We start from the raw sequence: 12959 nt of genomic DNA, 5'->3' as shown, positions 1-12959 counted from the left end.
AACGAAATCTGCTCGCGAATGTCAGGCTTCTGAGTCTTTGAGTGCTCTGCGTTGGTGTACGCGGTCTGCTTCACCTGCAATTCGTCGTCGTTGCAGGTGCGTTGTTGCAGCGTCCGTTCCACCGGCAGTTCGTCGTCGTTGCGGGTGCCTTGTTGCGTCATGTGTCCCACCGGCAATTCGTCGTCGTTGCGGGTGCGTGGTTGCGTCGTTTGTTCCACCGGCAATTCGTCGTCGTTGCGGGTGCGTGGTTGCGTCGTTTGTTCCACCGGCAATTCGTCGTCGTTGCGGGTGCGTCGTTTCGTCGTCGGTTCCACCGGCAATTCGTCGTGGTTGCAGGTGCGTCGTGGTGGCGTCGAGGTGGCGGTATGATCGGTAACCGCGGACATTTCCAATGTCGATGCGTAGTCGTTCCGTGTCCGCATCAATGGGGGGTCTCCCGCGCCGCGATGTCCAGCGAGCCTACCCCCGAAGGTCGCTGGTTTCAGTTTTCCCTCTGGGGACTGGGCGAGCGGCCCTGTGCTGCCCATGAGGAACTCGTAGCAGATGGCGACCGGCGAGACCTGGGTGACGGTGATCTAGATGGTCGCAGACGAGACGGAACGATCCGGCGCTGATCATTGACGAAATCTTCAACGGCTCGAGGCCGTTCGCCGTAGCGAGGCCGCGGAGAATCAGCGGAAAACCCTTCGAGACCTAGTCGACGGTTGGGGCAGCGCCGATAGACATGACCCGGTTCGCCGCAGTGAAAGCATAGCGGCCGTCGGTCGGGGGTACGCCACTCGTCTGCTTTCCGTGTAGGCGGTCGAGAATCTGTGACGTACTGGATCACGGGGGCTGCTGTTTTCGGCCCAGCTACGTTCGGAGGAATCAGGGACGGCGACGAGGGCGGAGAGTATTGCAGCACCTGGGAGTATGTAGGGCGGTGACACTCTGGTGGTGTAGGAGGAGGAGTAGGGCCAGGTTCACCGATTGGAAATGGAGGCCGGAGCGCTTGCTGCACCTCGTCGCGGACAACGCTGGCGATGGAGGAAGGAGCTGGTTGAGGTGTGCCATACATCAATCGGAGTTCGTCGCGCACAACGGAACGTATGAGCTCCCGTAGCGCCGATGTGTCCATGCTATGCGATGGGAACTCAGCAGAGACGGAGGCGGCGTGGATGGTGGGATCCCGTGCCGAAGCTCGCTGCTGAAGCACTTTCTCTATAGTGGATGTTTCAGCAAAGAATTCTGCAACAGTTTTCGGCGGGCTGCGCACCAGGCCAGCGAAAAGCTGCTCTTTGACGCCACGCATGAGGTAGCGCAGCTTTTTGTCCTCGGACATCGTAGGATCCGCACGCTTAAACAGGCGCGTCATGTCTCCGATATACGCCGCTACAGTTTCGTTAGGCATTTGGATCCGAGTGTGTAGAGCGCGTTCGGCCCGTTGGCGGCGATCTGAGCTTCCGTTAGTTGCCGCAAGATGACGTTTGAACTCACTCCAAGACGACAGCTGCTCTTCATGGTTCTCGAACCACGTCCGAGCGCCATCCTCGAGGCTGAAATATACATTTCGAAGCCGTGCGGCGTCATCCCAGAGGTTTAATGTAGCTACCCTTTCGTAGTGGTGCAACCAGTCGTCGACGTCTTCATAGGTGTCCCCGTGAAAGGTCTTTGGGACGCGGGGGTTTTGCAACGTCACGTAGGTGGGGGTCGCGCCAGGCATTGCGACGACGTCGTGGCTACTGGTAGTCATGGCCGAGGGGGAAAACTCAGGTGGTAGGCCTCGTTGCCTGCGGCTAGTGCGGTGAACGGGCGTTTCCTCGAATATATGACCAGCACTCCTGCTTAGCGTAGGGGTACGGGACATCAGACCTGACCTCCACCAGATTTGTCACGGTGTTGGCGACCGGGGCTAGATTAACAGAGCCGGTACAGGTAGAATCACACGGTCCAAGGCTTAGATACGTCCTGCGAGTCCGGAGCCGATTCACTGCAATATCAATTAGGCTTCCAGACCAGAAAAATGAATAAAACATGCAGATATTCATTCTACCAAAAGCATCAAAAGCAAGATTGCCTAACAGCCGCTACAGTTAGAACCTTCTCTTGCAATGTTGCCACTTTCGCAGCGGAAAAGTTTATTAGCTAGATTGTAGAGGATTTATAGGGGTTTTAAGCCTGCGCTGTGTAATCATAAACACAGTACCGGCATATATCGAAAGGGCAGAAGCATAGAAAGAAAACTATTACAAAAAAGCAGCCAACTGTATCATGTCATCTCTGCCTGAGCACATAGTAGTAATACTTTTTTTTTAGAAAGCCGCTACCGACTGTAAGCTCGGAACGCTTTAAATTCAGTTAGATGCATGCATCATAGCTTCCTCGATGACGCGGCTCATGATCTCTTTGATGCCCGTCTTCTTCATTTAGACCCTGCGCACATTTGTTCATAGCCTATGTAGTCAATAATATAGAATAGTTGGAGAAGGAATCAACGTGAACAATTTTCAACTGTCATAGATATGCGCCTCATATAAACAAGCCTCTCCAACCGATTCTGTTAATTTTGATCTGTGCATAAGTAAGGTCTGGTTCGCGTTCTATTTTGAAAAAGATTTGTAATCGTGCAGCTTTCCTTTTCGTTACGAGAACCCTATCGTTAGAATTGTTTTGTTTAAGGAAAGATGCATTACGCTGCCTTGTTCTGTAGCATAAAGTGATTCAGTGCCGGTTTCTGGGTTTTACTAAAAAGCATACATCAAGTACAGTAACGTCTAAAACCTCGACAAAGTATAAAACCTTCACTGTAGAAATTAAATGAAAACAAATAGCACGACCATATTTTATGATATCGTCGTAACAAAAATGATATGCTAACCGACAATAAAGCACGGGTACCGAACCGAGATGAAGGTACAAAAGAAGAAATAAAATAACCACACGAAAAGCAGTGAAATTTCGGAACAAATGTCCCGACACAAATTATGAATTTCTAGATTTATAACACATCCTTATAAAATTTGCAGAAATGGGGAAAACGAAGCAATGAATCTGAGCAGTTTTGTTCTCATATTTTATTTTGGCTGGAAAAAAACTGCTTAAAAAAACGATGTTTATTACAGGTTCTATTACACTTACATTGAACACTTTAACTTTATATCCCTACAATACATATTCTTGTATATGCTAGCATGGAAGAAACCTAACCGAAAACAACACTATAAGAATGTTAAGGCCAATGTGCTGGAAGCATAGAGAAACTGTGCGCCAAGTGCTTACCACCTCGGAAGTCCCAAGGGAAGCAATGTGTGCCACCGCTGCGCCTCCCACATGACCGCCATGGTGTAGGGCATGACGTAGCGGTCCTCCCACGTGGGCTGCCGCTCACTGCCCACGACAGCCTCTATTTCTCCCTGGATGCGATCTTGCACTTCATCATTGGCGGTTACCAGAAGCAGAATCCGCATCAACATCGCCGACACTGTGACGGTTGCCGGGATTAGGAAACCGACGGCGTTCCCTTTGAGGGAGGAGTCTGCGCCAAAAAAATATTCTTGTCACTTCTAATGTCGGGGCGGCGAATTGCGGTGGTGAGCTTCTCGCTTAGGTTTTTGTCGCTTGCAATTGTTTCTATTGGGAAGCTTTATTGGAAAATCGAAAATGAATTCAGTTTTTGTCTTCCTTTTCTCTTTTCCCTCCTGTACGGGTGCTTTATGTTCCTGCATTTGTACCGAAAAAGCAATAAACTGCTTCAAACCGATCAGGGTTACATTTGGTGCTCTTCTGGTTTCCGGAACAGCTATAGGCCTGAAGTGTAGTGTAAAACGTAGAACAGAACTTTTTCCTGCCTTTACCATATTTCAAACAATGGTGCTCTACTGACGCTGCATTCAAAGGGCAGCTATATTATATACACTACGACGTAGCTTCTGTCAGTACCCTGAGTGTGTATTTCATGTCATTATAGTTTTAATGACGCTTTGTAGCAAATAAAAAGGATTATTCGTGTACGAATAAATATTTATGCAATCTAATTGATAGAAATACCGGTTAGAACAGTGCATTGTAGAAAACGGTATACAACTACATCCTCAGCTTTCCAACGTTTGCTACGGTACACTAAACCTATGTAGAATTTTTTCTGGCTCCGCGGATAACTCTAACAATTCATAATACTCACTGTTATGAATGTAGGTGTCTTTGCGTCTCGATTCATTGGCATAAAATGCGTATTTTGCGAGGAAAGAACCATTGCCAGGTTCAACGTTTCCCGTCTCACAGTGGATATGCTCTCTGTAAGAAAGTTGAAAGCAAACATATGCTTTTAACACGTTGTTCAAGTGGTTTACGGAGACTTTAAGGCTTTGTTTGTAGCTAGGCATCTCTATCATAAAAGCACACCTCTGGGAGTGCAACACATTTTAATAACTTTGCCCCGGGTAGGGAAAATGCGACTGAATTGTTGGATTATTGGGAGGTCACGTGACTAGTTTTACGATTGCGCTTTTCCACTCTGTACCTACCATCCACTCTGTATGTCTCAGATTTGGAGCTGCCGATATACCAATACTTTGTGCGGATTGTACGAAAACACAGCAGCGTATAGTGAGCATAATATCTCGCCTCATTTAATTCACCATAATTCATAACTTGAATGAAATATATATCTTTCTAGACAGTGAGAACTAAAAGAAGAAACTCTGTAAAAGGAACTTTAAGTTTTCTCTGGCAAATATTACGCTTTCGACGAAGCACAATAATATAATACTTCGCAGTTTCGCATAATCATCCTGTTTAATGGGAGAACATGAGAAGATAACCTCCGCGGCTCGAAAATTTAAGAAACCTCAATGGCTTGCATCCCTTGTCAAGGTATAGAAAATGATGCACATTATTTTAGCTCTAAGATGCCTAAAGCATCAAAAATGAAGTCTTCTCAGGTATCATTCCACACAAAATGCTGGTGCGTGCTCCAAAATAATTTTGTTTGTCATTTATCTGTCGGTGAGAATGTATTGTCTCGTTTCGCGCTTTAAGAGGATTGCAAGCTTGCCGGTCATATATATTTGTAATTCGCCACTAGTGACAAAAACGATCAATGGTTTTTATTTTGGTTTGTTTTGTGGGGTTTAGCTTTCTATAGCAACTGAAGCTATGAGAAACTCCGTAGTGAAGGTCTTCGGAAATTTCGACCACCTATGTTTTCTTAACGTGCACTGACAGCGCACAGTTAACGAGCGCCTTTCTTTTCGCCGCCATCGAAAAGCGGCAGCCGAGACCTGGATTCGTTCCCACATCATTTAGCACAGTTGTCGGGCGCCCTAACTACTGCGCCACCCTGGCGGAAAAACGGACTAATGTGAGACTGATTTTAAGCGAAGTACACTCATATAAGTGCATGTGCAGAGACCATATTATTGTTTCCTTCCATTTACAATGACTTCAAAGAAAAATACACAAACGAAGAATCGAGGGGGAGTCTCAGCCTGCAAGCCAGCACGTCGGCCACTTGCCTCCGGTATTGCCCATCACCGCGTTCTATCGTTACTGTTTTTTCAAGTGAACTTCCATTTTGGACAAATTACAATGTTTCTCGTCTGCAAAAAGCCGCAAAGGCGTTCGCAGGCAGACTAAGTGATCCTGTCTTCGGCAGCACGCGAACGACCGCGGCATGTTAAGAAACGAAGTATAACGCATTGCAGATGCACAAAAATTGCACATGACGCAGAAGGCTCACTGGCGATTTTGTAAAGGTGTATATCTAGCACCGGGTTAAGTGGAGAAATATGGGAGAGGTCTTCGCCCTGCAGTGGGTATAGTCAGGCTGATGATGATGATGATATCTAGCAAGATATCAATGAGGAGTGAGAATATGTCTGGCGGCTCTGTTTGCAAAACTCATTTCTGCAGTCTCTCATTTGCCTTAAGACTGAGAATAGGAATATTGCAAAGAAAACTTTTTATTCGAATTCTTTGCCGGGAATGAATCAATGTCGTCTTTATTCGACGCTTTAATAGTTTATTAATCATGTAGCGACAGTTTCGCTTGTTTTTATGCATTGTGTGCAATTAAATTTACGGCACTATCGGCATGGAAAGCAAACGTGAAAACAGCGCACCATTTCAGTACTGTGCCATCTAGAGGTCAGAAGGTTAACGCCACCACTGTGATTACATTTGTGCCATCCCGCTCTGTAAGAGTTTATCTTAATTCTTGCTACGTTTTTATGTTTGCAGCTAACATTTGTGCACACGTATGTACGTATTTGACATTCTCTCTTCGTCCCTGCGAGGGCATTATGATGTCTACGTTTCCAGTCGCTGAGCTAACGTGTATTCCCGTTATGATTTGAAATAAGAGTCAGTGAACATGTCCACAGAGTGTTGTGCAGCAGCAGAAGTACTTGCATTGTTCGGGAAAATTGCGCACGAACTCTTGTTTCTCCTAAAGAAACAAAGGGCTGAGAATAAAGGCAAGAGTTACACACAAGCTCCTCTTTTAGGGGTATAAAGCAACAGTCATAGTGGTGCCGTCTGCCGGCTAATTTTGTAATGCCCGTTAGCTGAATAAAATTCGTCACTTCAAACCTAAGGCCTTATTTGTACCTATATTAAATCATTCACACACATTAGAATTCAGTCTTAACTCATTATGTGGTAGGCCCCCAGACATAAAGCCCCTCTAAGCTTTAAGCACGCTGCCCGCTCCTGTAAATTCGATGTAATCTGGTTTCGGGACGTCAAACAACCTTGTGGTCAATCAGAGCCAGCCCATGTCACCAGCAATCTAACACCTTCTAGAAGCATGCTCGTAATTTTTTGGCTACAAGGCCGAAGTCAAAAACACCAATTGTTCTAGAGAACGGCACTCTTTGCAATAACTTTTAGCATGTGTGCCCGATTACGCACATCGAGCAGCAATAGAGGTGAAACTCTGTCAACGGCAAGATTCGGTCGGGTGTGATCAAGCTAAGGCAAAACGAGATGCGAAATCCTATCTAGCCTTTATATCGCCTTGCACGGTTGTAACCGGGCTTATTTTCTTTTACGAGATAATGAAAATATTGTATTTAAAACATCGCATCCTTCTGCGTGCACTTCTCGAGGCAGTCACTTCCTTTCCAATGATTCCCAGACTTGTAAGGGAGCGCGAGCAATCAGCCCTCTATGAAAGGTTCGCAAATTCGATGTCCGTGATGAAATGAAAATAGAACATGTTAAGAATTCATTTCACATATCTGGGATCGTCTTTTCAAAGGCGGACAATTACGATTCATTCTTAATGCATGCTTGAATTGCGGCCGTCAAACAAGTTCGACCACCTGCCACGCACACTGAAAAACGGAGGGTGGATATTTTTCAATAGTTCTATCGTCCTACTTGATGCCTTTAGTGTGCACTGAAAAGATGAGTGCAGCTCACCCCACAAAAGCTTCGATATACTCCATAGTCCCGTGCACGGCGGCTGCTGTCGTGAAGGGCAGGTGCTTCGCGAAATTCATGAGCGTAGATGGCAAAAAGGACAGCATGCTCTTCTTCCGACTCAGCATGAACTCGTCTCGTATGGAGTTCACCAGTTGCCGGTGCTTGGAATCGTGAAAAGGATAGCGGCAGCCAAATATCAGAGCGCCAATGTTGTTGCATGCGCTGGCAAGAACAAGTTGAAGAAGATCCAGCGGCTGCCCTTGAGCCTCGGCAATGCGAGTAACGAGCTGCTCGCATCCCTCCTGCAAGCAAATGTGGGTCTGAGTTAAAACAAGTGGAGGTCGTAATGTTCGCAGGTTGCTGCTTTAATCTAATTGTTTCGTTATTAAGCTATCTATTACACGAGACACGGAATTAGGTGCCTATTCCTGCCAACAAGCCCTTAAAATATCCTCAATATTCGCACCTCTAATGAATGACAGGGGGCGCTGTGAAGTCTGGCCACACTGGGCAAGATGGCGGAAATATGTGGGGTCCCGCGTAACTGGTCCCTTGAAAATGTATTTCTGTTCCTTGTTTGTTACGAAATTTTTAGTGTTTTGTGAAAAGTGGTCGCGTTTGTTACGGTCACGCTTGATTTTGACATGATCCAAGTGTACCAAGGACCATCAGACCGAAGTTCAGGCGCCGGCGTCGCTGAAGATCCTCAAAAAATCGTGATCAGCTGACGAACGTCTTTAACAAATTTACCGTGGAGAAAAGCGACTTTTGTCGCCGATGCTTCTGAGAGACGGAAGAACGCTGGCACTGCACTTTTACATGTTACTACAGGTAATGATCTCAACGATTTCGCCATTATTCAGCGTGAATGGAAAGGCGCCACGCTCATCGTGCGAGCCTCCGGTCGTCGTGCTTGTTGCCGCTGTTTGATAGCGCTCAACTGTAAAACCTTTTTTTTTTTCTTTTTTTTTCAATATACAGTTTCTTTTTTCGTTTCCGAGGATAATACGAAGCTATTGGTGGCGAGAAAATTCATCACGATTATTTAAAAAAAATTTTCAATTGAATTTGCCTCGTGCGCGATAGCGCGTTTAAATTAACAGCGCATTTCACAGAACTAGTAAAACAATTCTTTCATGATTGATGGTGTCGGTTGCACTCCTCAGTGTCAATTTCGGTACGCAGATGTCTTGCGTTTACGTGTTATGTCGCTACGCCGACTGTCTGTGTCGTACAAGTATGCATTTGGTTTCCTCGAGAGAGCGAGCGTGATTAGTTATGCCTTCGAAAAGCCTGCGCTCTGCGTCGCCTCTTTTGCGTGTGTATCGATGTCTACGCTATCGGATACCATAAACTCGTTCTCTAGCGATGTCCTCGGGAATTGTGGCTCCCGCAGGCAATCTGTGACCGAGAAGCTTGTTAGTATAAATAACGTATTGCGTCGTATTCACACGCTGCTCGCCCCTCTGGCTTGTGTCTACCTTTCGACGAAGTACTTCCAACCCAGTTAAAGGGTTAAAAAAAAAGAAAAGAAGGCGCTAAGACAATTGATAAAAAGGCAGACAGGAAAGTAAATGGTATCTCACCCATTATTTTTTAGCTGGCCAGGTTTCAAGGGAGCATGGCACCGTCGTTGTAGGATGAGTGGCAAGAGAGTTCTTTATTTTTATTTTTCATTTTTTTTTGGCATCAGCTTCTGAGCTTGAAACTTTTCTCGTTACATGATATATATCCTGTGCTCTATAGACTGCAACGTACCACTAGGAAAATATTTCAGGAGATAAAGAAATTCTGTTTGAGGAAGAATATGCTTCTGCATATTTTCGGGTCTCATAACTCGAGCATGGTACAAGAAGAACCACTTGCCCTTTCTTTAGGGTCGTAGGCCTTTTTTACTTGACTGTGGAACAGCATATGATTGTTGTTTTTATTGTGTTGTTTTAACACGTTTCTTAGAATGTTACATATCTTTGGTAAAAGAATTGCATCATTTTGTTTCTTAAATTTCAGTTGCGAACTTCCTTGTGAATTATTCTATTTGTACGCTGTTTACAGAGGCTTTCTTCACCATAATTCTATCTTTATACAATTTCTATGAACCACAGTGCTCTTTTATTTACTGCTAGTATTTTTCATTCTTCTTATTGTGTTTTTTAACAATGCAGCTGAAAAGGCCTGCCGTCCACATCAACTTCGCTGAAGTCTCCAAGGCTAAAGAGCTTCTGCAGAAAGCTGAAAGAGGACCGGCGGATGCGTGTGTGTGGAACATGCGGCACTGAGGGCGACAGTAAAACAGTCGAGTCTATGACACTGAACATTCTCTTGAGTGCTCAGATATCAAAAGGATTGCTTCACGGCTATTATTGCACATACCATCTTCACCATGCAACAATGCTTGCTTCTCAGCCTCCTAGTGTATCAAAATAACAACCCTAAAGATTAGATATCTTATAATTTGAGGAAAACGGTGTTCTTTACTTTGTAGAACGTTAGAGCTGGGAGGTAGCATGGTGCTGTATTGCATGACTAAGAAATAAACTTTGATGCTGTATCAATTTTACAAGCTGTGCATCTGCAGTTTGTGCAAAGACAATTCATGCAAAGGTCTCATCAGATATCCATTGCTTACTCGAAACTTAAAAGTGAACCCATCTGTAATCTAGCCAGGATTGCTTGAACACCAAAAGAATTTTTTTTATCATTTTCATGCAAAAATGGATACCGATAAAAACACTGAGTTGAGATACACAACATGGGCATCAGGTTACTCCAGTTTCCTATCTCTGGGTGCTGTGCCTATGAACTGGTAAATTAAATTCAATTATGGAGCACTTGAATGGTAGGTAGGTGACACAGCTCGTCTGAACGCCATCTAAAAGAGTTAGCTTTGTCTTTTCCAGTGATGGTTATTGTATCTTTTGTGAATATATTCTGTGACGGTGCTGCATTCTAGGCACCTAAAGACACGTTTGTATAAGTGTACTAAGCACAATTCATCACAGTTCCTTTATAAAAGCTGTCGGGCATTCTTAGTCGACACTGGGAGGAGGTAAAATATTTATTCGGGCTTCGGATCTTCCGTAAAGTAGTTGAAAAAGGGGGAGAAGCCGGTCGTGCATTGTATGGCAGTATTATGAGTGTACGTGACGAATGGGAGAAGCCGGTCCCAGCTTGAGTGGTCGGACGCGACATACATGGCCAGCATGTCTTTTAAGGTGCGGTTAAAACGTTCCGTCATGCCATTTGTCTGCGGATGGTAGGCCGAGGTAGAATGGTTGGCCATGTGGCACTGCTGAAGAAGGGCTTCAATGGTCTCGGAAAGAAAAACACGGTCACGGTCACTGAGCAATTTTTTAGGTGAACCGTGGCGCAGAACGAGATGGTGCAAGACGAAAGACGCAACGTCTGGCGCCGACGCAGAAGGTAAAGAAGATGTTTCTACGTAGCGGGTAAGGTGGGCAACAGCCACGATGACCCAACGGTTACCAGCTGGAGTGACTGGTAGTGGCCCGTAAAGGTCAATACCAACACGATCGAATGGTCGGCTGGGGCAGGGCAAGGGCTGCATAAGAACGGTGGAGTGGTCGGGAGGGTTTCTGCGGCGTTGGAATTTCTGGCATACGCGAACGTAATGACGCACGAAGCGATACATACCCTGCCAGTAATAGCGGAGGCGAAGACGAGTGTAAGTTTTCAATACTCCGGCGTGGGCACACTGAGGATCAGCGTGAAAAGCGGCGCATATTTCCTAACGGAGATGCCGAGGAATGACAAGGAGCCACTTGCGTCCGTCGGAAAGGTAATTTCGGCGGTAAAGCATGCCGTCGCGGATGGAAAAATGACGAGCTTGGCGGCGAAGCGTTCGTGAAGCTGGGCGCAGAGAAGGTGTAGATAGAAGCGTGAGAAGAGAAGTGATCCAAGGGTTTTGCCATTGTTCATTGGGCATGTCGGCAGATTCAAGCGAAGATGAGTCACTTATGGTGATAGCTGTCGAGTCAGAGCCGCATTGAAGAGGTGACCTAGACAGGGCGTCGGCATCAGAATGCTTGCGGCCAGACCGGTAGGTGACCTGAAGGTCGTACTCTTGTAAGCGGAGGGCCCAACGAGCAAGACGACCGGATGGGTCTTTAAGGGTGGACAACCAGCAGAGTGCGTGATGTTCCGTAACAACAGAAAAGGGACGACCGTATAGGTATGGGCGGAACTTCCCAATGGCCCAAGTGATGGCCAAGCACTCATTTTCGGTTACAGAATAATTTCTTTCGGCCTTTGGTAAGGTGCGGCTGGCATAAGCAACAACGTACTTTGGGTTGCCGGGCTTTCGTTGTGCAAGGACAGCGCCGAGACCTACACCGCTGGCATCAGTGTGAACTTCGGTTGGCGCCGCAGGGTCAAAATGGCGGAGAATCGGAGGCGACACTAGAAGGCGCCGAAGCATCGAAAAGGCCTCATCACAGTCGGATGTCCAAGAGGAAAGAATGGCGTCACCGGCAAGGTGATCAGTAAGCGGCGAGATGATCGAAGCGAAATTCCGGACGAAGCGACGAAAATACGAGCGTAGCCCGATAAAACTACGCAGCTCCTTTAGAGAAGTTGGGCGTGGAAACTCAGCTACTGCACGGAGTTTCGCAGGATCTGGACGAACACCGTCTTTCGAAACAACGCGTCCCAATATAGGAAGCTGACAAGCCCCGAAGCAGCACTTTTTCAAGTTTAGTTGCAGGCCAGCGTCAGTCAAACACTTTAGCGCACGCTCGAGACGGTCCAAATGTGACGTAAAATCTTTTGAAAACACGACAACATCGTCCAGGTAACAAAGACAGTCATGCCACTTGAGTCCGCACAGAATAGTGTCCATCATGCGCTCGAAGGTGGCCGGCGCGCTGCACAATCCAAACGGCATGACGTTAAATTTATGGAGACCGTCAGGTGTCACAAAAGCGGTTTTTGGTCGATCGTCAGCTGCCATGGGTACGTGCCAGTAACCCGAGCGGAAGATCCAGAGATGAAAAGAATTCGATACCTTGAAGGCAATCGAAAGCGTCATCAATACGTGGAAGGGGGTATACGTCTTTTCGCGTTATCTTATTCAAACGCCTGTAATCAACGCATAACCGTATAGAGCCATCCTTTTTTCTCACGAGAACAACTGGAGAAGCCCAAGGGCTGTGCGAAGGCTGGATGACGCCACGCTGAAGCATGTCCATGCTCGGTGATAACTTGGCATTCTGCAGCCGATACCCGATAAGGGCGCTGGCGTACCGGGGTGTGCGTATAGGTGTCGATGTAGTGAGTGACTGCGGATGTGCGCCCCAAAGATGTCCGAGGGAGGTCGAATGAGGAACGGAAGCGCCGCAGCAATCTGAAAAGCTGGTTACGTTGATCTGCTGAAAGGTTGGCATCCAGACAGCCAGAAAAATCTGCAGTGGAGTCGTCGTTCTGTACAGAAGCAGGCAAGTCAATTGTATCGAGCTGAAGTGGGGTTGGGTCTTCTGAGACGGCAGATGTCATAGCGTCATCAAAGGACTCGACATGTCTAAGACGTACTCCACGAA

General features: G+C 46.5%; 1 protein-coding gene across 1 annotated transcript in view; it reads right to left on the bottom strand.

Moving 5' to 3' along the window:
- The window catches only part of LOC146177604 (cytochrome P450 2J3-like), a 43826-nt gene that overhangs the window by 16544 nt on the left and 14323 nt on the right, over positions 1-12959 (bottom strand). The window contains exons 2-4 of the mRNA XM_084581162.1: positions 7402-7706; positions 4160-4272; positions 3259-3514 (exon numbers count right to left, since the gene is read on the bottom strand). Of these exons, the coding sequence (XP_084437288.1) occupies positions 3259-3514; positions 4160-4272; positions 7402-7706 (674 nt within the window). The remainder of the gene's footprint in view (positions 1-3258; positions 3515-4159; positions 4273-7401; positions 7707-12959) is intronic.

The sequence above is a fragment of the Amblyomma maculatum genome, chromosome 10, assembly GCF_055883805.1.
Source record: "Amblyomma maculatum isolate TAMU_Amacu chromosome 10, ASM5588380v1, whole genome shotgun sequence".
Classification (NCBI taxonomy): Eukaryota; Metazoa; Arthropoda; class Arachnida; order Ixodida; family Ixodidae; genus Amblyomma; species Amblyomma maculatum.
Note: the sequence above shows the minus strand (reverse complement) of the source record. Positions and strands in the feature narration are given on the sequence as shown.